The following is a 26,605-nucleotide window of genomic DNA, read 5'->3' as shown; positions in this document are numbered from 1 at the left end:
GGCCTATGATGTGAGGGGCTGCTGCTTGGAATGTCTCTGAAATTCCTTCCAGGCATTTTCCCCCATTGTCTTGGCTATTAACATTTGACTCCTCTGATGCAAATTTCTGCAGCTAGCTTAAATTCCTCCCCAGAAAATTGATTTTTCTTTTCTCCTACATAGCCAGGCAGTAAATTTTCCAAACTTTTATGCTCTGCTTCCCTCTTCCAGTTTCAGATCATGTTTTGCTCCCACATATGAGCATAAGCTGATGAAAGCAGCTAGGCTAATTCTTGAAGGTTTTACTGCTTAGAAATTTCTTCTGCCAGATACTCTAAATTATCTCTTTCAAGTTCAAAGTTTCACAGATACCTAGAGCATGGGCACAACGCTGCTAGTCTCTTTACTAAAGCACAGCAAGAGTGACCTTTATTCCAGTTCCCAAAAAGTTCCTTGTCTCCATCTGAGACCTCATCAGCCTGGTCATCTCTGTTGATATTCCTATCAGCATTTTGATCAAAACCACTCAACAATGCTCTAGGAAGTTCCAAAATTCCATCATCTTCCAGTCTTCTGAGCCCTCGCAACTGTTCTAATGTCTGCTCATTATCCAGTTTGAAAGCTGCTTCCACATTTTCAAGTATCTTTATAGCAATGGCCCACCTCCTCAGTACCAATTTTCTGTATTACTGCATTCTCACATTAATATAAAGAAATACCTGAGACTGAGTAATTTATAAAGAAAAGAAGTTTAATTAGCTCACACTTTCACAGGCTGTACAGGCCTGGCTGTGGAGGTCTCAGGAAACTTACAATCATGGCAGAAGGCAAAAGGGAAGCAGGCATGTTCTACATGGCTGGAACAGGGGGAACGGAGTAAAGGGGAAGGTGCTGCACACGTTTTAACAACCATCTCTCTTGAGAACTCATTCACTATCATGAGAACAGCAAGGGGGAAATCTGCCCATTATCCAATCACCTCCTACCATGACCCTCTTCCAACATTAGGAATTACAATTCAATATGAGATTCAGACAGGGACACAAATACAAATCATATCAGCCTCTATAAAATTTTTGTTATCAAGTTAATACGCTAAAACTAATAAAAATGGTATTACCAAAGTAATGCCTTTTGTTGCAATATGCTTTATGGATTTTATCATACAACCTAAGGTGGAATATGGCTGATCTTAACTGAGTTAGAAGGTATCACGCATGTACAATTAAGATCACTCAGAACTGTAGTGCTAAACAATTGTATTTATTTCCATTTTATACTCATATAGTAGATAAGATATACAGAACGTTTGTCAGTCAAATGTGATTCAATTGTTATGTTAATAAAAGAAAAGAAACAATTCAATGCAAGGAAACACACATAATGAATTTGGATTGTGAATGTATCTTATTGAAAACACCCTGTCCTCTTTATATGTGTCACCAGCAATTCTTTTTTTTTTTTTTTTTTTTTTTTTGAGATGCAGTTTCGCTCTTGTTACCCTGGCTGGAGTGCAATGGCGTGATCTCGGCTCACCACAACCTCCGCCACCTGGGTTCAGGCAATTCTCCTGCCTCAGCCTCCTGAGTAGCTGGGATTACAGGCATGCACCACCATGCCCAGCTAATTTTTTGTATTTTTAGTAGAGACGGGGTTTCACCATGTTGACCAGGATGGTCTCGATCTCTTGACCTTGTGATCCACCTGCCTCGGCCTCCCAAAGTGCTGGGAATCACAGGCTTGAGCCACTGCGCCCGGCTGTCACCAGCAATTCTATCTGCACCAAATGGCAGTGTAGCATGGACTCCTCAGAAAAGACAATGGAGCCTCACTAGGGGTAAATTAAAATATGTTGGTCAATTTAGTCACTATAACAATGTCCATATACTATTTCTTCTTGCTATAGTTTTTAAAAAGAGTCAACATATTCTAATTTGTCCTTATGGTAACAGAGTATATATCAGCTGAAAGGAGGCTTTAAGACAAGCATTTTACAGATAGAGAAACTTGAGATTAACAAAGATGAAGTCCAAGGTCAACTGCTAATTCGTGGATGAACCATTAGTTTACTGTTAAAAGCTGTTTCTGTTCATCAGCCCAAAAGATAGGCAGAAAAGTGTAAGTCTTCCCTAAGATGTGCGGCCATTATAGGGATCAAGCTTAGTTTGGGAACAGGGTTAGAATTCACAGGGTTCTAATGAAGGAGGCACCTCTATCCTGGCCATAGGAGAGAGACAATCTCCATTCTTAAAATATGTAAATAATCATCCCTCACATATATTTGACTGTTAGAATTTACAAAGTATTTTTCACATTCATACCTCATTTTATTTTCACAACAAAAAACAATGAGATAATGAAAGTAAAATAGTTATTACAAAACATTTCTTTATAATGTATATAACTTTAATTTATTATTTCAATTATAGTGAAAAGCTTGCTAACTACTTCCCCTCCTAAATATATTTCTCAGAAATAGTAATAAATAGTAAGAAAAAAGATAATTGCATGGTCTAATTCACTCAAACAGTCTGTAAATACTATCCAAGTTTATTAAATTATCAAATACATAAATGGACTTTATAATAACAATTTCTAGCATTTTTAAGTATTTTACCTTTTGAAAGCACTTTTAAATCCATTATTTCATTTTATTTTCACAACAGTTCTATGAGTACCTTCATGAAAGGACTGAGTCTTATTTTCCTTAACATCAGTGCCACAGATTAGGCAATCAATAATAGCTTATTGAATGAATATATAAATTAAAAGACAGAATAATAAGTGGATTGGGTAAATGTGTAAATTAATAAGAAAAAAAGAACAAAGTAGCCTTATATTCATTTTTAGAGTATTCTTACTAGTATGTCTGTAATAATCTGTCTTTACAATTCTGTATTTGTAAAGATACTTTAAATCCCTAAGTGCACAACCTTGCCCTAATGTCCTAACTTATATTGCAGTCCTATATTTAGGAATACCCTTGTTTAGTATAGTTTGTATAATTGAATTCAACTCAGACATGATGAGATTCTCTAAGTACTTCCACAAATGAGTGAAGAATATAAGTACACTTATGCTTGTTCTTGTGCATTTTTTTCTTTGCTTATTTATTGACCATTGTAATCTAGCCTTTCTGGATTTTATCTTATTTGAACCTATTTTATATTCAATGTCATGACTTTCAACAGATTTCCAATTACCCCATTGCAACCATTAGCTGACTTTTGCTTTTGGGATATCAAGGCCCTGTTGGTTTAATATATGTTGTTCCTGTTCCTTCTAGCTTTGTATCTACTGACCGAACACCCGTCACTGCCCTCCTCCATCTACCCTGACACATGCTATCAGCAGCATGTCAAAATATCTTATACTCTAGTGCTCTCATTTGCTCAAACTTGCTCCAAAATCTGTATGATCACCTGTTTATGTTAACTGCCATGTCTAATACTCGAATTTCTCTGTACTAGTGCTCCCTTCACTGAGACAAAGTGCATTGTTCAACTTGGAAGTGATCCAACATAATGCATTGATAGGAACTGCTGTTACTGACTTTGCAGTAGCAAATTAAATCACAGCAAGAAATTTACTGTTTTCTTTCAGAGTTTCTAAGTTGAAACTTATCACAAATTTGTTCATTATAATTATTTCACCTCTGAGTACACTTTCCAGTAGCCTGATTAGAAGAAAAAACAATGTATGTTATGAAATTTCTATTTATCTATTTATTTTGGACTTTGCAGGGAAAGGCAATTCTTTGTTTTTATTGACAAAAGAACCTTTGTTTACAATGAAGATGGAGCTGGAATAACAGTATCAGTAACAATACATTAATCTGCCGGACTCTCAGCATAATGTATAGAATATAATGGCACACTACACAATCAGCATTCATCAGATATTTGTTATCGAATGCCAACTCTCGACCAGAAACTTGTATTAAAGGTGAAATAATTGATCTATTCTTGATATATTTATCATCCCAACTTTACGTAAGACACTATTCCAGGCTAATGAACATAAAAATGAAAACCAGGCAATTATTACTTTGTTGCATCAGTATAAGGCACTTTCATAATGAAGCAGCTAAACTCCTTTATGGTTGATTTGTACATTTGCGCTCAAACAGGTCATTTTTATTAGCCTTTAGCACTAACAGATTACGTGTACAAAGATTGAATAAATTGATTTTAATAGTTATCTTTTCCTTTTTAAAAGAAAGAAAAAGATAGAGACTCCTGTGACAGTGTTATGAATCAGTATTTTTAAAAACCTAATGCTAGTTATCACAGCAAATAAAAGATGCTATTCACCATCATCAAACTGAAATCGACTTTACTGCTTTGCAATATGAGCAGAGTCGCGAAGCCATGCTTTAGGAAAATTTCCATTCTAATTACATTGTGTTCTTATCCATTATGATGTCACCAAAATCTATTAACCTGTACATCGATGCAACCATATGTGTTCTCTACTTATTTACAATGAGTTATTTTGCCATGAAAAAAAGGTAAGCTTTGGAGTTAAAATTCATGTATTTGACCATATACTGTCTATTTGAACTTTACTAAATCACTGAGCCTCTTTGGGCCTTGGTTTCTTCTAGTATCAGTGAGGAATCGTGACATTACTTGCTCTACTTGCCTTATAGAATCTTCATGATAATCAAAGGAAATGTGTTGATGTGAAACTGCTCTGTGAATCAAATTGCTAAACAAATGTGAGCTTCCAGGTAAATGACCAATAAATACTATCCCTTTTGCCAATTCTTGTATCTCCTAAGAAGGGTCTAAAACAAGAATTGGAAAGCAAATAAATGCAATAACACTGAAGTTGATAATCATATGCTATTAGACATGTGTGATCAGAAACGCCAGCAAGATTGTGTCAATACGTCCGATCATTCTTACTTTTATCAATGAGCAATTATATATGTGTTTTGAAGGGAAGATAAAATCTATTTGTAATGCACATAATTTCTTTTTAGTCTTCTTTTTGGGGCCCTTGAAGTCCATTAACATTAAATGAAAAAAAAAATCTAAGACCTCCAAATATTACTAAGTCTTTAGTGACCAGAATGATTTGTGACAGTAGCATTTACTGACAATGAAGTACATAACATCTGGAATAGCTGTTACATTTAGTTTGTCAACTCATTAAATTCTTTGTTTGAATATAATTTTTATCTTTAAAAGATATTGTTTAATCATGCTAGCATATAATACATGTTTCAGTGATAAGAAATCTGTCACTTAATTAAACTTCTCTACCTAGTCTTTGCAATAATATTCAAAGATTATTATTAGGAACAAAGCAACAAATCCAAAACTCTTGTTTTCCAAAATTAAAAACAAGGTGCCTGCTCTATCTGTTCCCCACTGCAACGTATTGAAAATAACACTAAAATATTTTGATTGGAAGTTTTTATTAGATCTTATTTTCTTCCCTTTTAAAATAAATTTCTTTGTTTCTTGTACACATCTCTTGTCAATAAAATGAAAAATGATATAGATTTAGGAGGATAGTGGTCTCAGTGTAGCATCTCTCATATTATTATTCCAGTATCATCTGTTACAAAGTAAGACCAATTCCCACATCTAATTACAAACAGGATTTCAGAGTCATTAAACAAAATACATTTACATTAATGCTGCTGTAAGAAGATAGGGGGAAAATGAAGATTAGTTCATGCTGCACCTCTGCTTTTGAAGCTTTGAAGATTTAGACCTCTGTATTTAGAGACTATAAATTTATCGAAGAGCAGCAAAGTTATAGACATGTGAAAACGCTTTATTCTACACAACTTAGGCTGCACTACTTGCATTTTGTCGTTAGTTTTTGTTTTGTTGCACTTAGTACATATGGAAATTAACAGAAAACTGAAAAATTCCTTTTCCATTGCTTAGCAGGTGCCTAGAGGTATCTCCTTCTGCTGTACAAAGACATGTTCCTCATACTTCAAAGTTAATTTGCTACGACAAAGCTTACATAAGAAAATAGATTACTTCCAAGTAGGTAATTTTGATTTGATAAGACAAAGTTTTTTTTTCTCCTATTAAAACATAATACTAGTTCTTCAAATACAAGGACGGTAGCAGAATAGACAAACCAAGTAAAGTGGTTCATGCAATATCCCTAAATGGAAGAAATATAAACTAAGAGGTATAAATTTTTCTTCAATGAATGCATGCAGTCCTCATAAACATTAATGGATCCAGGGAAGACATTGCTGAATGTCTGAAGTATACATTTTTTTGCACTTTATTTACTTAGAATTTTCTTACGGAAAGTTTGTTTCAAGTAATCCAAACAGAGCTTTAAAGTATCCCTGTTCATAGTATTTTAAGCCATATAGCTCATGGAGATCCAAACTATTCTAAACTGAAGAAAGATAAATATGATGGCTCTGGTCCTACAATCAAATGAGAGAGAAGGCTTCTCATTTGAATTTTAACTCTTTCAAGAATAATGACAAATCTAATATATTACATTAAACCTTTTACCATTTTATTGTGATTGGAAAGTGGTTAAAACCAGGGTCACTTCCTTCTCTCCCTCCCTCCCTCCCTTCCTTCTTGTTTCTGTTTCTGTCTTTCTGTTTGTCTTTCTTTCTTAGACAGAGTCTCTCTCTCTCACCCAGGCTGGAGTGCAGTGGCACAATCTTCGCTCATTGAAACCTCTGCCTCCCAGGTTCAAGTGATTCTCATGCCTCAGCCTCTTGAGTAGCTGGGACTACAGATGCAGCGACTCGAGATCACCACACCAGGCTAATTTTTCGTTTAGGGGTAGAGATGGGGTTTCACTATGTTGACCAGGCTGGTCTCGAACTCCTGGTCTCAAGTGATCCACCCACCTTGGCCTCCCAAAGTGCTGGTATCACAGGTTCTCCAGCACCATCACACCCAACCCAGGGCCACATTCTTAACTAGGTACTGTTGAGATGCACCACACAGCAACTCAGTGTTTTCTAATGTGTGTGACAGAAATTTAGTTACTCTAGAATTCTAAAAGAGAATGAAGAATTGGAAATAAAATAATATCTGGATTCTTAATTATCTAAAGTTTATTTACAGACAGTTCCTAAACTAAATGGACATCTTACCTGTGTGTCCCATACCTCTCGTTTTCCCTTCTGCAATTAGAGTGACAGCAATAACTCATTACCCTATGCACAAAGGGAGAATTGCCACAACTACAATTGTCTTTAACTGTAATCTAATCCCACTCACTATTTTACACATCAGAAAACTGAGGCTCAGGTACAGAAATAGACCGGCCTGGATTCGCGGTTACTTCTTGGCAGAGATGGTTCTAGAATTCAAGTCTTTTAACACCTAATGTTAGGTTGCTTCCTCTGCAATTTCCCAATGTAATGTCACATGCACACTCTTATTTCACCCTCTTATTTTTCCTGATTCTCAAATCATCATGGCAGTTCTTGTTTCTTGCTTGAGAGCAGGGAAATCTTTCCTGGACTATTACTGTAGGGATAGTGATGTTGATGCAGCCGCTTTAGCACTTCAGCATGCATGTGCTTATTCTCTCTCTCTCTCTCTCTCTCTCTCTCACACACACACACACACACCACACAAAAACATTGCTGAAGTATACGAATGCCTTTATTAACTTAATATATCTGATACACATAGTAGACAAGAGGAGTAAACAGAGGTTGGTGGAGAGGAAAAGGAGAGCATACAGTTGGAAAATAACCATCCAGAAGCAAAGGAACCAGGCAAATATGAGAATTCAGACCTGAGATCGTTCTACAAGTTGACTGAAGATATTAATTTATCTTCCTGAATTTTTCACTTATTGTGATTTTGTCAGTAGAAATAGCATATAATGGTGATGATGATGAGTTTTTGGAAAACAAAACAGTGTAAATTAATGCTCCTCCCAAAGAAGTCCTTTATGCAACACCAAATCCACGAGAACTTATGGAAAGAAGGTTTAACTATCTATATGTCAAAGTATGCACATCTGTTTCCATAGAAATGCTAGGGACCCAGAAATCAGGCAATAATATGTGTTTTATAAATTTTTGCTATTCATCATTTCCAGTGGAAATCCCATCAAAAATTTATACGGTTTTTTTTAACATAGTAAGATATAATTTTAAATCAAAACCTCATTAGCAATTAACTTCCTGGAACGTATTTGGACAGACTTTTGCGAAATAGAGATGACACAAACAATCTTACTTTCCAATTCTATGCATTACTCCTGATTGGTTCTGATTTTTCCTTCATTGGCTATAAATTAGCAGCTAATATGGAATAGAGGATTTTCATTAAGTATTTTCTGGCTTAGAGACAACTAAACATTTATAAATGCAGAGAAGCTTACAGAGGAAAGCTGGGATACAGCAGTAGAGTACAGAACACGTTAGGCTCACTAGACTGAAAACACAAGATCTTGGCTCTCTTACCACTAATTTTCCCTTCTTGTCAAAATATGTAACCTTGAGGGAGGCAGTTTATTCTTTTGTGCTTCTCTTTGTCTCTTCTGTGATAATAGAGTACTGGCTTCTTACTTACCTCATAGGTGTAATACAAAGGCGTGAGGATGTCAGTAACTATATTTTGGCAAAATGTTATTAGAGAATGCTGCCCTTGTGTATTCAATAAAAGTATTTTAAATGCTTGCATGTATAGTATCTATAAATTCAGTTTTATATTAGTAGACTCTAAAACTTTCCATGTTTATAAACGGCATGCTCATGTGCTTAAATCACTAAAATAAAGTGTTTCCTTATGTTTATTGATGGCAAAATGGTTAAGAAAATACTTTGTTCATGGGATAAATGTGTATAAATAATACCTACTTTAACAACTTCAAAACACTCCTGGGAAACTTGCACAACACTCAAAAACATGAAAAACAATCTTTGGTCTTGTCATCTTTAATGCTAAAATAACAGACCAGGTATTTTGCTTTTTTAGACTAAAATATGTACCTCTTTTGCCTTTTGAAGCACGTGAACATTTAAAAAAGAAAAACTCAAAAATGCTGACTGCGTAATAGCTGAGTATTCATGGTGGGTGTGGAACATGAAAGGTTACAATATGGATCTGTGCCTACGCATTTCTTTTCAACTTGAGCAGAATCCTCCTGCATCTGCTAACTCGGCAATCATGCAGCTGACAGATTTCTGGGTTTTCTAAATAATGCATGAGATTTTCTTTTAACATGTCAGTGCAAAGGTATCAATTCTGCCCCAGTGTCTTTCATGATGTTGATTTGCCTTGACAGCATTCCATTAAACCAATGAATTTTTCCCCTCCCGATGGTTCCCTAAATATTCATTCGAGTGATGTATTTGTTGTTTTTAAACGTATTACGAAGGATGTTTGCATTTATGAGAAAACTCCATGGCAGGTATAGTTGGAAAAAGAGGTAGAACAACAAACCGTACAGCATGATGCTTTTCCTCATTTCTTTGATTCCTCCAACTACCCCATCCCCCCGACCAACACCACCCTCTACCCTCCCAAAAGAAGGTCTACACTCAAAATATTTGAACTTCCTAAAGAAATAACACTAAAATATTTACTATTACTTGATATATCTCTTGAGAAAGCAAACATATATTTATTAAATAATGCATGTTAACTTCAGCATCTACACTAGGAAAACAAATGCTTTGTTCTTTGCTCAGTGTTTTATAGGAGCAGGTACCATCTCCGGTACAATGCATTTATGTTCTATTGATTATGTCGCAGAAGGAGAAAGCAGTCTAAAAGCTAGAAAGTTAGAAGGGAGTAGCATTTGTGCTCTATTTTTATAATGTGGTGTGTACTTTTCATAGATGCTGCTGCACATAAAATACAAACCTTGAGCATCTGCAGAATATAACTTTTGCCTCCTGGTTAAAAATGATTTAGATGCAAATCAGTTCTAATGGTTTATACAGGTTTCTTTGCAAATTTCTGCAAGCCATTTAAGATAAACGTTAGGATCTTTTGATGATTACCTAGAGGAGGCACTTGTAACCAACCACTTATGAAGCAATTAGAGAGACTTAACAATTTAATTCACATAGGAAAAAAAAGAAACCTGGTCTGGGTATGCATTAGGTAAAGTAGACATGGTGTCAATTTGCACATGGAGAATAATGCTTATGAAGGGACACCTTCCTTTTTTTGCCAAGAAAGAGAGGTTAGGCATCTTCACTAAGATTTAGAAATACCACTCATGAGGAAATATTGCAGCTTCAGAAAAAAATGAGGTAAACTTTGAAAAAGGCAGAGTTTGTGTCTGGGACCCTAACTTTTAGTTCTTTTTTTTTTTTCTCTCCTGTTGTTTAAAATCTCTATCCAGGGAATTCCCTCTTCTCATCAGCATTAGCACTCAAACTTTGATTCACACTAACATGTAAACAGTTGATAAGTGTCAAAAATATAATACCCTGGGTAGCTTTACAATTAACTTTATGCTTTGCATTAAACACATTCTAAGACAGCTGGCAATAGCAGAAACACAACAATTTCTCAGAATCCATAAAATTATATTACTTAAAGATAAGGTCAGCTGTGAGAAAGTATCTTATGTTACTTCACTAATTATATCTAATTCTGAAAGGAAACATACTCTTAGAGAATCAGTGCCCATCAACTTCCCTCAGTAACTTAAAAACCAAAACTCTTATAAATGAATGAAATGAATATTTCCTATAGTGAGTGCCTACATTGATTCTATATTAAATTTTTACCCTGGGAGTCAATGGTCTTAACAGTGGTTTCTTGAACGTTTCTCCAACTATATTCTTCTTTTATATTAAATAGCTACTAATTTTCGCTGCCTATAATTGTGTTCTATTTTTTTTTATTTCACTTCACATTTTACTATTTTATTATTTACAGTGCAATTTAGGGAGAAATATATTCAGAATATTTTTGATAAATGTTTATCTTATGTGTAATGACTATCCTTTTATCATTACCATGACATATTTATATACAGATAAAAATATCTATGTGTATGCTACATAAATATAAACCTGTATGTATATAATATTTGGCATGTTAATCCTTTTGAAAGGGGTCTTATTTAACTGTCTTAAGGTTTGAGATTTAGGCATAATTCTCCATAGTATGCCAGAAAAGAAGAGAAAAAAATCTAGGAAGGTATAATTCCCTTAAGGACTTATCGGAACCTATGAGAGTGTACCTTAAGACAGTTTACCCAGAGGCAAATTCCCCAGAATTTGTTTTTTCTTCTCTCCTTGTGCTTCTGTTCATGGTATTTAAGTAGAAAAATCTCACACAGCCCCCACCTCCCACTTTTTTTTATACCACATAGTGGTCATCATAGCAGTATTGTCATCAGAACCAATACTTTCATAGACACAGCTCTCCTAAAGTTAGCCTGGCTTTTTTTTTTTTTTTTTTTTTTTTTTTTGAGACGGGTTACCCAGGCTGGAGTGCAATGGCGCGATCTCGGCTCACCGCAACCTCTGCCTCCTGGGTTCAGGCAATTCTCCTGCCTCAGCCTCCTGAGTAGCTGGGATTACAGGTACGCGCCACCATGCCCAGCTAATGTTTTGTATTTTTAGTAGAGACGGGGTTTCACCATGTTGACCAGGATGGTCTCGATCTCTTGACCTTGTGATCCACCCGCCTCAACCTCCCAAAGTGCTGGGATTACAGGCTTGAGCCACTGCGCCCGGCAGCCTGGCATTCTAACCCTTGGCTGCTGGTCACATATGGGGTAAGACTGTTCAGCTTCAGAGGGTGGAAATGTAAGCAGAGTAAAGTAAGAAGCTATTACTAGTAGGGATAAAGGCATGCCTGCTATGATGACCCCTTTGTGGCATAATTTATTTTCCTGCTTTATATTATTTATACCATAAACTTTAGAAAAGTCAGAAGTCAATTCCTCTCTCCTTATATCAACCAAACAATCATATTTCACTTCTTAAATTTTCTTTAAAGTCACAACCTTTGTTTTTATTATTGAAGGCATCGAAGTTTCTGCTAGTTGGCAGGATCAGCTTGCCTCTAAAAAGGGGAACTACAATGTTGGAATATTAATAAATTTGCATAAGAAAGACCATAGAGTGCAGAGTATCCAGAAAATGCTGGCTAATGAAAATCTAATTTTTAAACCAACCTGTGACTATGAAATCCATGAAATTCACTTTGGAAATGTAAAATTTTGGCATTTCTTTAAAGTATTTAAAACGATTATCACTGGACCCAGCAATTCTACTCCTAGGTATATATCTCAGAGAAATGAAACCATATGTCTACACAAATCCTGTACACAGATGTTTATAGCAACATTATTTATAGTAGTCAAAAAGTGGAAGCAACACAAATGTCCATGAACAGATAAATGGACAAATAAAATGTAGTATTTTCATAAAACAGAATCTTTTTCAGGCATTAAAATAAATGAAGTTCTGATACATGCTACAATATGGATGAACCTTAAAAACATTATTCCGCCGGGCGCCGTGGCTCAAGCCTGTAATCCTAGCACTTTGGGAGGCCGAGGCAGGCAGATCACGAGGTCAAGAGATCGAGACCATTCTGGTCAACATGGTGGAACCCCATCTCTACTAAAAAATACAAAAAATTAGCTGGGAATGGTGGCGTGTGCCTGTAATCCCAGCTACTCAGGAGGCTGAGGCAGGAAAATTGCCTGAACCCAGGAGGCGGAGATTGCGGTGAGCTGAGATCGCGCCATTGCACTCCAGCCCGGGTAAAAAGAGCAAAACTCCGTCTCATTAAAAAAAAAAAAAAAAAAAAAAAAAAAATTATTCTAAGTGAAATAAATCAGACACAAGAGGTCACATATTGTACGATTCCATTTATATGAAATATCTAGGATAGGCAAAACCATAAAGTGTACAATGTAATAGTAGATTAGTGGTTTCCAGGTTCCTGCAGATGCAGAGAAATGGGCAACCTAATGGGTACAGGATTTCTTCATGGAGTGATAAAATATTCCTGGAATTTGATAATAAGTTATTAAGACTAGAATTATATAATAATAGTAGTTGTATAATTCTGTAAATATACTAAAACCACTAAACTGTACACTTCAAAAGAGTGAATTTTATGGTATGTAAATTTCACCTCAATAAAACTCATAAAATTTTCACTTTGGATACTACAGAACTTCCAAACCTTTCAATAAGAGCACAAGTATTTATTACTTGAGTTAAATGCATCAAGTAGGTTCAGTGTATATACTGATCATATCCGTGACTATGGAGTTAATATCCGAGTATCATAGAAAATTAGGATTTAGAAAAAATAATAGTGATTGTTTTTGAATCTCTTACACTATGTCCAGTGTAAAGTAGAATCCACTATATGTGGGAGATATTTAATGAGCCCAGCTCTATGTGAAACTATATGCTTATTAAAGTGCCTTTTAAAAAGTAAATAGAAACAAAATATTAAGAGTATATATGTATACCATGACACTGCAGAATTACTATTATTTTAATTTTCAGAAATATGTATACTCTAAACAGATAGATACTCAAAATCAATATAGGCTATAAATTAACCTTTGAAATCTGGCATTGTATTAATCAAATTATGATTGAATATTTTGTCATGTTCCAGCTAATTCATGAATGAACACTTTTTAAAAGATAGAATATACCAATAATTATTGTAAATTCCATTTATGAACACAATCTCTCAACTAACATAGATAGGACAACTCATTTATAATAATTTCTTCAAAAGTTTTAGAAAAAAAATAAAATTATATTATTTCTTGGCCCAGTTTAAGAACCATTGCCTATATTTTCCCTTTCTGTTATTTTTAACCTGTTTGTATTTAACTTGTAAGGGTAACATGTGTGTCTTGGAAGATACTGCAAATCAATGTGCAAATACCTTGAAGGGAATATTATGCTGGATAACACCCTACATGGCTTCTTAAAGATTGAGTCTTGTCAGGCAAATCTAATCTCCTGTGACAGAGTGACAGCCTGGGAGATAGAGGAGAAGCAATAGATATAATTTATTTTGACTTTACTAAGGGTTTTGAGACCATTCTAAACAATTGGCTCATCAATATATTGTGAAAATCCAGTCAGATCGCACACCTGAAGAGAGTTCCCAGCAGGGGCACAAAGAATGATCAACCATGAATAAATGTTAAATTGAGGCAATGATACAAAAAAAAGTATTTTCCAAATCCCAAAAGCAGGAAAAACGTTTCTGTCAGTGTACGGAACATGGACAGAGGCACATTTTGATCACATGACACTAACCTCAAACTTCTAAGGATGGGTTCAGAACCTGAAGTCACATCACTAAGTGAAAGATTCAGTAAGGAATAAATAGTATGGACTATGAGAGCAACAGATTCAGGAGAGTACCCATTAAGTCAAAACAATACAAGCAGAAGATGACACTAGACTAATCATGTTCAAGAATTATAATAATAAGATTAAAGTTCAAAGGCAATATGATTATCCCAGACTCATTCATTGTAACCAAGGCGCAAAGAGAGACTTGTTTGAAATCACTTGTTTTGAACCACACAAAACTGTAGAAGAGCTAGATATTTAGCATTCATTTTCAAAAGCCCAGAAACAGTACAAGAGTATAACGTGTAGGAACCAAGACAATATATTCAACACAGATTAGGTCTTCTCAAAAGTGAAGTTCGGCCTTTTGATTTGATAACAGCATAGTTGGGGTCAGGAGGAAAGGGTAAGACTAGGAAGATCAGAATGATTATGGGTTGGCTAATAAGATCTATGAGGATAGATCACATCATTTCAAATTATTAATTGTGAGGAAGAGATAAGAGTTGGGCCAAACTCTGACGTGGCTTTATACTAACTGACCTTAATAATACTGACAAAACAAGAAATGTAATTCACTAGATGAGGTAACAGGCATAGACATAATAAACAGTTACCCAGTAGTGAGAGTTGCTTACTCCTGGAATGAGTGACAGAAGGGTACTGAAAAAAACAATAGGTTCTTCTGGCTGACTTATTATTATTATTATACTTTAAGTTCTGGGGTATATGAGAAGAGCTTGCAGGATTGTTAACATAGGTATACACATGCCATAGTGTTTTGCTGCATCTACCCCCACCCCTTCACCTACTTTAGGTATTTCTCCTAATGTTATCCCTCTCTAACCTCCCCATCTCCTGCTATCACTCCTCTAGCCACCCACCCCCCAACTGACCCCAGTGTGTGATGTTCCCCTCCCTGTGTCCACATGTTCTCATTGCTCAACACCTACTTATAAATGAGAACCTGCAGTGTTTGGTTTTCTGTTCTTGTGTCAGTTTGCTGAGAATGATGGTTTCCAGATTCATCCATGTCCCTGCAAAGGACATGAACTCATCTTTTTTATGGCTGCATAGTATTCCATGGTGTATATGTGTCACATTTTCTTTATTCAGTCTATCCTTGATGGGCATTTGGGTTGGTTACTTTTTAAGGGGTCATAAGCACAGACGAAAGATGGGTAGAGTAGTGAAAGTTTAAAATTCTATCAGAAAAAATCCTCTCAAAACAGTTATTGATATCAGGAGCTAATAAAAACAGAATTCCTCACTTGATTCTCTAGAAACATCTTGCTCCATATCTAATGAGGTGTTTGGATAACACAAAGAAAGATGAAAATCTTGGGATTTTCTAATTCAACTTTGCAAGTTAATCAACCATGTACACTTTGATTCTTTCCGCTATAAACTGTATTTTCCAAAAGGTAAAGTACTCAACATCTGCTCCACGAAAGTAAAACTGACACAAAAGTCAGAACAAGTAGGGACTCAGAGGATAAAGGTTTACATGGTTATAATGGTGGGTTCTCCAGAGAACATCACTGAGCATAGTTCTTCCTGAAATAAGCAACGCAGTTAAAAATACCCCATTTATTTCTACAAGTAAATGATCAACCCTGAAAGTCATTGTTGTAGTTTAAAAATAGATTCTGCTACTGTATAACTGTATTTCTAATTTGACAGCTACAATTATAATCATTCAAACATCTATTTCCCACAAACTCTCTACAGCCATAACCTTTAGTGATTAATTATAAAGCTCCATGAGAAACAGTACACAGACTAATTTCCTAAAACAATAAAAAACAGAATTTCTCATTTGAAGTTAAATGAAACATGAACAAGTTGTTATTCATGCTGAAATCTTGATGCAAAGTCATGGTGCAGCCATTAAGGAAACTATTAAACAAAACCTCAAATCAAAGAAACTATAGGTCTGTCTTCAAAAAGAAAATTCTGTTCTTGCATAAGAATATGCTAACTCTTAAATTTGCCTATTCTTTTAAAGCCTAATGGGACTGACTCTATTTTCATACTCTCCTGTCTCTGCTCTTGTCAAATCATCCAAAAATATCAACTTAAGCAAAACAGAAGATGCAAGAACTCTCAGAAGGAAAACCCTTTTTCACACACATTCAAACATCTCAACTGGTATTTTTAGGTCAGTGTCCTGCTTATTTCAGGATGTGTCAATAGTTGTGGAAACTTTCTTAGGTAATGAAGTATGTGCTGTCTGACAACCCTGGTTGTTTTCTTTTTGTGAAGAGCAAAGTACACAATGGTTGATCTCATACCCCCTAGTAAGATGATACATTGCTGTACATTTTTCTGTTTAGTTCAATTGTGAAAACATGATCTTTAAATTTGTATTTTGATAAAGCCTTTCACAAACAAATAAAAGCCAATACCTCCACAATTAAATGGCAAAAATCAATGGTTAATGGGGAGGCAGAATAACAAGTTAGAAGGAATATGTGGAGAAAATAAAATATGATCCTTTTTTAAATGACAAGATAGATAAACATATTAACACCAACAGAAAAATTTTAATTGAATACTTGGCATGTTTTTATACCTGTCATATTTTGCCTTCAGGGGATTTAGCAACTAATAACAATGATGAAATTAAATAGCAACCTTGCCACAATTTAAAACAGAGTGTGCTCCCTCTTAAATTGAAAAACAAACTCATTTTTAAAGTTTTCTGGTTACACAAATCATTGTGAAAGTGGCTTATAAGAACCAAAAGTTCTGCTCTCAGGTAAAAGATTCATATGACCACAGATAAATTCAAGGAAGAGAGACCATTCATTTCTATTTATAATTGTATCTTATGAAAACAAATGCTACCCTTAGGAAGAAAGCAGGAAAGATAATATGCACTCAGCTTGATTTCAAAGTAGGGACTTAATCATTGAGTTTATAGTTAAAACAATATACAATTCTAAATCATATTTAATCATTTGTAATATTTGTGGATCTAACTAGATTTTTTAATATTAATTGTTAATTTTTGTGGGTGCATGGTAAGTATATTTATGGATTACATGAGAGATATTTTGATACCAGCATACAAAGCATAATAATCACATCAGGGTAAAAGGGGTATCTATCACCTCAAGCATTTATCCTTTGTGTTATTCACAAAGAATACAATCCAATTACACTCTTTTAGTTATTTTTCAGTGTGCAATTAAATTATTTTTGACTATAGTAACCCTGTTGTGCTGGTAAATACTAGTTTTTTTTTTTTTCATTCTTTCTATCTTTGTATCCATTAACCCTCCCCACATCCTCTTCCCACCTCACCCCACATTACCCTTCTGAGCCACCTTCTACTCCCTATCCCCATGTATTCACTCATTTTAATTTTTAGCTCCCACAAATAAGTGATAATATGCAATGTTTGCCTTTCTGTGCCTCGCATACTTCACTTAACATATTAACCTCCAGTTCCATCCATGTTGTTGCAAATGACAGAATTGTGTTATATTTTTATGGCTGAATACTACTTTATTTTATATATATATATATATATATTATATATATATATATAATATATATATATGACTTGATTAATTGGACAGTTTCAGAACTCCAAATGAAACATTTGTTTTCTACACCTTACTTAATTGAAGAGAAAGAAAGATAGAATCAAGAAAGAAAATCTATCAGAGATGTAGTCAAAATAGTAATTCCCAGAGTAGATCTTGAGGTCAGGTCAGGTCTAATCTGAAGTCTGATAACTATTTTGTAAACAAAATATTCGTCAAGCCAAATTAAGGACAATCTCCTTTATCAGCTGCATCACAATGTCTAGGCTTATTGACTGAGACTCAATATAAAAGAAAGAAATTTGATTATGTAGCTTAACCTATACTAGAAATTGATTTGAACATTAGAAGCATAGTGTTATGGCAGAAAAATCAAGGAACTATGAATCAGTGCCAGCTCTCTCATTAAATAGCTGTATGATTACATGCCAATTTCTTATGCTTCAAACATCATCTATAGTACGAAGGGTTGGGATTTAATTATCTGAAGTCACTTAGGACTCTAAATTTTAATTTTAGAAATCTTTGTCAATAAGATTGCAAACAACAGGTGCTTTGTAGTTAACCTAAAAACATAATTGATCAAAATTTTCTATTAATCAAACATAAAATTTCCTCAAGCCATGTCTTCAACTCTTACCCATCTCCTAGAAATGTCCTGAGATAGCTGAGAATCACGATGTAAAAATGACTGTCCAGGGGAATAATACAGTGTGTTTATTTGTTGAAGGCTTGTTTTATTTTAATGATTGATCTATGTAATCACCGAGGCCATTATGTACAGATAAGTGGGGATAGAGGAGCTCTATTTCATAGTCTCTTCCACCTTGTACAAAGTCTTGATGATATACTCCTTGATCTGGAGGCACTCAACACCAAGAGACAATCTATTTAATACTTCATTCAAAGCTATCTGCTTTTTTTTTTTTTCTGATTTTCAAATTCACTTCTTTCAAAGACCAGTTCAAATGCTACATCCTACAATTGAATCCCTTTCTGATTATCTTAAAAGTAATTTCTTCTTTCTCTATATTCTCACAATTCTTCTTGTTGCTTTTACCACATTCCATGACAGAGTATACTCATTTGTATATTGATTCCCTTATCTCCTCTCATACCTAGATCATAAGCATTTGACGTAGAGTGATTTTTTGTCTTCTCTCCTCAGACTACCAACATATTGCCTTTATAACTGTTGAAATATTGTACCTCGTGGAGCCTAATAAATATGAAAATTGAATCTTTTGAGAATCATATTCAAGAATTATTCTAATCCCTCCTCAAGTGGTTTAGAAATGGTCACAAGCCACACTGCTTATTTCATTTATGTACTTGCCCTTCATGGGATGTCTATTATTTGCTAGTGACTTCAAATATACAACTGCAATTTTTTACAACAAAACTGAAAATAACTGCATTTGATAATCTAACACTCAATTCTGTGTCACCACCTAACTGATGGAAACATTCGATGTGTATTCCTTGGGATACCCCACAACCTACTCAATTGAGTATTTACCAAATTGACTGCTTTTCCTTTGCCTGATTAGATCTAGTACACATCTTGTATATAACGTTTTAATGTTTCTCCAAGATCTAGCTTTCTTTTGGATCAAATAGCCAATTTCCCAGTCCTACTTGAACCATGAGCATTCAGAAAGGATATCCCCATAACTAGTAATCAGACCCTAAAAGCTACGAACCCTGATCTCCCTTGTTGAGGTTATCTACTTTTGTCCCTTCTTGGAAGGCACTAAAGTAGAGAAAAGTTAAAAACAAAGATAAATCAAGCCCAGTCTTTGATCTCAGTTTAAATAAAGACACACTAGTCCCCAGATTACCAAAAATTTTCAGATCTAAAATTCTTGAAATACATTTTCATTCACAAATTATCCTTTATGAAATTACAGTAGTTTTACTTTCCAGTAGAGCAGGGATTTCTTTTATTCAGACTTTGAAAAGCTTCAGAAACTTCATTTAAATCTATATAATAATTATTATTATAATACTTCAAGTCAGATTCACTTCATTTCATCAAGATAAAGACAATTAGATTGTAATTTCTGCATGGTCGAGGACAATGACTTCCATCACTCCATTTCTAGTGCACCAAGTATAACATCATACACAGATGGAAATCTATACTTTATTTTATCACAATGATAAATATTCAGAATTAGGCAGAGTATATCTGGCCAGGAACATTATTAACTATTTAGCAAGTTTAAAATTAGCTACCAGTATAGCTCTCAAATATGATAGCTTATTACAAAGGAGATACATAAAAACTTTTCAGAATTTTTTTTTTCCAGAAACCGGTAGTCCTGAGGCAAACATGACAGAAATTACTGTGTGAACTCTCACCAATTTTTACCGGTACAAAACACTCCTCTATAACAACATTGGGTTATAAGAGGCTTCCTTTTAAATATTGGTCACTTTTAAGTCACTTTAAGATTTGAAAGCCAGTATGAATTAATTGCCATTAAGATTAGGAAACTGCTAATCAGTTTTCTCACTGTATCTTCATTTTAACATTTTTTATTCCAGGGATTGATAAAGTCAAATTCTCATTACAAACAAGCATTAAAGAGGATGCATAATATGAGAAAACCTAACACTTCGGATTTAACTAGACACAAGACTCAAATTTAGAACTGCAACTTACTAGTTTTATGATTATGGGCAAGGCTGAACCTTTGTGCTTCTGTTTCCTGACCTATAAAAGGGGAGTATTAAAAGTATCTTTTTCTCAGGATTTTGTTAAAAATTAAATGAATTAATATGTGGGATACTTAGTACATAATAACTAGTAACTATTCTTACTGTTGCTATTATTATTGTTTAGTGTTAATTTTATTCTTATATATAGGTTGTTTTCAGTTTCCAAGAAACCAGTAAAACATGCATTTTCTGTTGATTCCCCAATAAATTGTATCCAGGCTATGTGGGAAAAAAGTCACTGTTAGCACTGGTTAGAGGGCAATTCTCACCTTGTATTTCACCACGAAAACTGTCATTTTACATGAGGTGATCTACACTGTCCTAAAGTCAGAGTAGTTTCTCATACTGATTTCATTTAATAATTTTCCTCTTTAATTGCTCTTCCCACTTCCGTGCAAAATAAAGCCCCACTATGCTTGAATTTCCAGACACCTAGAATAAAACGATGTAAAGTTGCTGCCAATCCATCTATCACATTATATTGAAGTTAACTGCAGAGTTAGCTTGGAAATCTCTGGATCCCAAAACCATCTTTAATTGCCTGTTTTTTTAATGAAAAATATTTGGGGAATGGAGCCACCAGGATTAACTAGAAGCAGTTCATGTGCCCTGATCTCATGGAGAAAAGTGATCTAAACTGATGATCTCAAGGGCTGGAGAACACTGACCGTGCAAGCCAATCAACAGATAAATAATGTCGGGATATATCAAAGCAGCAGGCAAAAACAGAGGACAGAGAGGAATGAAGCTGGCCACCACCCTGTTAGATATCAGCATCTTAAAAAATATCAGCCAGTAGGGTGGCTCACACCTATAATCCCAGCACTTTGGGAGGCCGGGGCAGATGGATCACCTGAGATCAGGAGTTTGAGACTAGCCTGGCCAACATGGTGAAACCCCTTCTCTACTGAAAATACAAAAATTAGCCAGGCACGGTGGTGGGCACCTGTAAGCTACTTGGGAGGCTGAGGCAGGAAGAATTGTTTGAACCCAGGAGGTGGAAGTTGTAGTGAGCCAAGACTGTGCCACTGCACTTCAGCCTGGGTGATAGAGCAAGACTCCATCTCAAAAACAAAATAGAATTTCATATCCAGCCAAACTAAGTTTCATAAGAGAAATAAGACACTTTTCACACAAGCAAATGCTGAGGGAATTCATTACCAGATGGAAAAACATTTCATGCTCTTGGATAGGAAGAACTGATATTGTTAAAATAGCCAAGAGAAACTCCCGAACATGGAAAGGGTGAGTGAGTGAGAGCCCCCAGGGAGATTCATGCTCCCCACAGGGACCTGTGCAAAACTGGGAATGGGAGAATCACCCTACTCCCCTGCACCCTTCCAACACACTTTTATACTGAGGCAAAGAGCCACCTGAAAGTTTTTTGGGGACAACTTCCAAGTCCAAGGGGACCTCCACAAGTCTTGGGCCCCAGGGCAAACCAGCACAGGTGCCACAGCCCCAATTGAGGCCACAGTTGCAGTGCCAGGGAGCATGAACATTGCTCCACCACTGCTTTTCAGCCAAGGCTCAGTGCCAACTTCTGGCACAGCAGTCCCACTTTGACCCAAACTTGGCTAACCCCCGACTTAACTCTGCCACTGGTAGCCAGTTGGGCAACATTTGCTAGAGCTTCCATATGTTCCTCTACTAATAGCATCTTTATCTAATAAAATTTCAACCTTTTGATCATTTAAAAAAAGAAAAAAAAAAGGAACAAACAAAATATCTGAGAAATATGGAATTATGTAAACCCTCACAGGATACTTCACATGAAGATCATCCCCAAGACACATGATCATCAGATTCTAAAAGGCTGACATGTAAGAAAAAATGGTAAAGGCAGCCATAGAAAAATGGACAGGTCAACAACGTAAGGAAGACAATCAGAATAACAGCAAACATCTCAGCAGAAACCCTAGAAGCCAGAAGAGACTGGGGGGCGATATTCAACATTGTTAAAGGAAAGAAATTCCAGCCTAGAAGTTCATATCCGTGGCCAGACACATTGGCTCACACTTATAATCCCCGAACACTGGGATGCTGATGTGGGTGGAGCAACTCAGATCAGGAGTTTGAGACTAGACTAGCCAACAGGTTAAACCCCTTCTCTACTAAAAATATAAAAATTAGCCAGGCATGGTGACGGGCACCTGTAATCTCAGCTACTTGGGAGACTAAGGCAGGGAGAATTGCTTGAACCCAAGAGGTGGAGGTTGTAGTGAGCCAAGATCGTGCCACTGCACTCCAGCCTGGGTGATAGAGTAAGACTTCATCTCAAAAGAAAAAAAAAAAAAAAGAATTTCATATCCGGCTAAACTAAGCTTCATAAGTGAAGGAGAAATAGGATCCTTTTCAGACAAGCAAATGCTGAGGGAATTCATTACCAAATGGAAAAACATGTCATGTTCTTGGATAGGAAGAATAATATTGTTAAAATGGTCATACTGCCCAAAGCAATTTAAAAATTCAATGCTATTCCTATCAAACTATCAATGATGTTTTTGATAGGTCTAGAGAAAGCTATTCTAAAATTCACATGGAACCAAAATAGATTCCAAATACCCAAAGCAATCCTAAGCAAAAAGAACAAAACTGAAGGCATCGTGTTATCTGCCTTCAAATTATATTACAGGGCTACAGTAAACAAAATTCCATACTGCAACTACAAAACAAACACATAGATAGACCAATGTTACAGAATAGCTAACCCAGAACAAAAACCACAGACGTGCAACCATATGCACTTTAATAAAGCTGACAAAAACAAGCAATGGAAAAGGACACTCTAATCAATAAATGGTGCTGGGATAACTGGCTAGCTATATGCAGAAGACTGAAATTGAACCCCTTCTTTACAGCATATACAAAAATCAACTCAAGATGGATTAAATTCCTAAATATAAAACCTCTAAATGTGAAAACCTTGGGAGAAATAAATGTCATTTTAGGCATAGGAACTGACAAAGATTTCATGAAGAAGATGCCAAAAGCAATTGCAACAAATGCAAAAAGTGAGAAATGGGAACTAATTAAAGCTCTTTACAGCCAAAGAAACTATCAGCAGAGTAAGAAGGCAACCTAGAGAATGGGAGAAAATATTTGCAGACTATACACCTGGCAAAGGTCTAATATAAAGAATCTTCAAGGAACTTTCATGTACAAGCAACAAACAACTCTGTTAAAATGTGGGCAAAATACATGAACAGACACTTTTCTAAAGAAGACATACATGTGACCAGGAAGCATATGGAAGAAGCTCAACACCACTGATTATTAGAGAAATGCAAATCAAAACCACAATGAGATACCATCTCACACCAGTCATGGCTATTACTATAAAGTCAAAAAATAAGAGATTCTGGCAATGTTGTAGAGAAAGGGGAATGTTTATACATTGCTGATGGAAGTGTAAATTAATTCAACCATTAGGGAAAGCAGTGTGGTGAATCCCCAAAGAACTAAAAACAGAAACACTATTTGACCCAACCATCCCACTACTGGGTATATGCCCAAAGGAATATAAATCGTTCTACCATGAAGACACATGCACACATGTTTCACTGCAGCACTATTGACAATAGCAACTCCATGTCAGGCTGACATGGAATCAACCTGAATGTCCATCAATGACAGAGTGGATCGGGAGGAAGACAGCAAACCATATTGCCATGTGTGTACCTATGCAACAATCTTGCATGTTCTTCACATGTACCCCAAAACCTAAAACACAATAAAATATGTATTAAAAAAAGAAAATGTGATAAATGTGCACCATGGAATGCTATGCAGCAATAAAAAACAATGAGATCACTTCTTTTGCAGGAACATGAATGGAGTGAGGACATTATCCATAGCAAACTAATGCAGAAACATAAAATCAAATACTGCATGTTTTCACTTATGAGTGGGATCTAAATGATGCGAACACATGAACAGGAAAAAGAGAACAACAAACACTGGGGCTACTCAAAGGAGAAGGGTGGGAGGAGGGAGAAGTTAAGAAAAGAAATAAAACTGTCATGTACTATGTTTAGTACCCTAGTAGCAAAATAATCTGTATGTAAACCAAGCCCACAGACCATGTGTTTACTTATTTAACAAACCTACACATGTACTTCTAAACCTAAAATAAAATTAAATGTTTCTTAAATCTTTCCTTTATTTATTTGTCCACCCTTCCATCATCCTTCCATCCATCCATCCATCCATCCATCCATCAATCCATCCACCCATCCATCCATCCATATTTCCATCTGTCCATCCATCCATTCATGTATGTTGATAATTATAATCTCACCTATCTTCAAAAGAGATCTGAGGGGTTTTATGATCAAGGCTAACATGCAATGATCACCGGGTAAAAGAAAGAAACAAGTAATATGAGAGGAAAGGACATTCCACTCTACAAGTCACCTCTGTCTTCTTTTCCTTTCATCCATCTTTTCTTCTTTGCCTGCTCCCTGTTCTACCTCTTTTCATTAGCCCCTGTATATAATTCCTGGAGTCAGCTGGCACCTTCATTTAGCTAAGGAATTAGTACTCCAGCTGAAAAGAATTCAGCCCAGCCAGCTGGACTGTCAGCATTGCCGTTCAGTGGTAAATTATTTAGAATGGGATGGAGTAAGAAACGTGGGGTGATGCTGGAGTAGCCTTTGGCAGGCAGAGAGCACAATGGCGAGTACTATAAGAATTATAATTCGGCCGGGCGCGGTGGCTCAAGCCTGTAATCCCAGCACTTTGGGAGGCCGAGGCGGGTGGATCACAAGGTCGAGAGATCGAGACCATCCTGGTCAACATGGTGAAACCCCGTCTCTACTAAAAAAAATACAAAAAATTAGCTGGGCATGGTGGTGCGTGCCTGTAATCCCAGCTACTCAGGAGGCTGGGGCAGGAGAATTGCTTGAACCCAGGAGGCGGAGGTTGCGGTGAGCCGAGATAGCGCCATTGCACTCCAGCCTGGGTAACAAGAGCGAAACTCCGTCTCAAAAAAAAAAAAAAAAAAAAAAAAAAAAAAAAAAAAAAGAATTATAATTCATTTCTACCGCAGCAAAACAGTGAAGATAAAGAAATGCTTCCAAAATGAGGATATGACTTGTAACTGTTTTCTAATTTCAGTGTACAAGTTAGCAATAGGGCTAAGCATCCTCATGAGTATCTTTATAACAAAAGTAGACATACTATTCTCTTCCCTCCATCCTCATCTCACCTCTCTCCTGCCCCACAATAAAACAGTAAGAGTCACCTGTCCTGGGATTCTCGAAGACACTCACCTGTGTTAGAATTAAGATCATCAGGCTCTGATTCAGTCCCATTTTGGCTTCCATTTCCCTGAAGGGTGTTCATAGCCATAAGCTTCATCTTCTGCAGTTTCATTGCCTCAGCCATTGCTGCAGCTGTTATACCTAAAATCAGAATTATTCCATTTCATTTATTTATTTATGTCAATAATTTCACCTTTTATTTTAGATTTGGGGGTACAAATACAGGTTTTTCACTTGAGTATACTGCATGATACTGAGGTTTGGTGTATGGATGACACTTTGTAAAATGGGGATCATTTCTTAATGTAACTGAAAGCTGGATAGATTTATTTAACAAAGCTATGCTGCATAGCACAAACCAAAATTAACTTAAAGTTGAATTTGTTAATACTTTAACAATGTAACTTTCAACTCTTGTAATTTCTTCATGCTACAATAGTTTATAAACTTAAAAAAGGTATATTAAATATATGTCTGATCCCCAATTTGAAACATAAAGTAAATGAAGATTGTAAAATGCAAATGGTTTTTAAAATTCCAAGATTATTGGTAATGTATTATTTTGTCTGCTAAGAATTTTAGACTGCTATTTTGGACAGAACTCGCTAGGTAGTAAATTCCATCTAAAACAACCTGGTCAGTGGGAGCACTCAGAAATTCTAAAAGAAACTCCTTTTAGTGCATATCCTCCTTAGTGCATATCTAAAGGAACCCTTTTCTAGTGCATATCCTTGCTGGCATTTTTATAAAGGATAGGCTGCCTAGCCTATGAGGATCAGCTTAGCCGGGAGGGGGAGAAGAAG

General features: G+C 35.7%; 1 protein-coding gene across 1 annotated transcript in view; it reads right to left on the bottom strand.

Annotated features, from left to right (window-relative positions):
* DACH2 (dachshund family transcription factor 2) overlaps window positions 1–26,605 on the bottom strand; it is a 263,525-nt gene that overhangs the window by 137,804 nt on the left and 99,116 nt on the right. Inside the window, exon 2 of the mRNA XM_074391534.1 lies at window positions 25,812–25,943. Coding sequence (XP_074247635.1) covers window positions 25,812–25,926 — 115 coding nt within the window. The 5' untranslated portion in view covers window positions 25,927–25,943. The remainder of the gene's footprint in view (window positions 1–25,811; window positions 25,944–26,605) is intronic.

This window comes from Saimiri boliviensis, chromosome X, assembly GCF_048565385.1.
Source record: "Saimiri boliviensis isolate mSaiBol1 chromosome X, mSaiBol1.pri, whole genome shotgun sequence".
Taxonomy (NCBI): domain Eukaryota; kingdom Metazoa; phylum Chordata; class Mammalia; order Primates; family Cebidae; genus Saimiri; species Saimiri boliviensis.
Note: the sequence above shows the minus strand (reverse complement) of the source record. Positions and strands in the feature narration are given on the sequence as shown.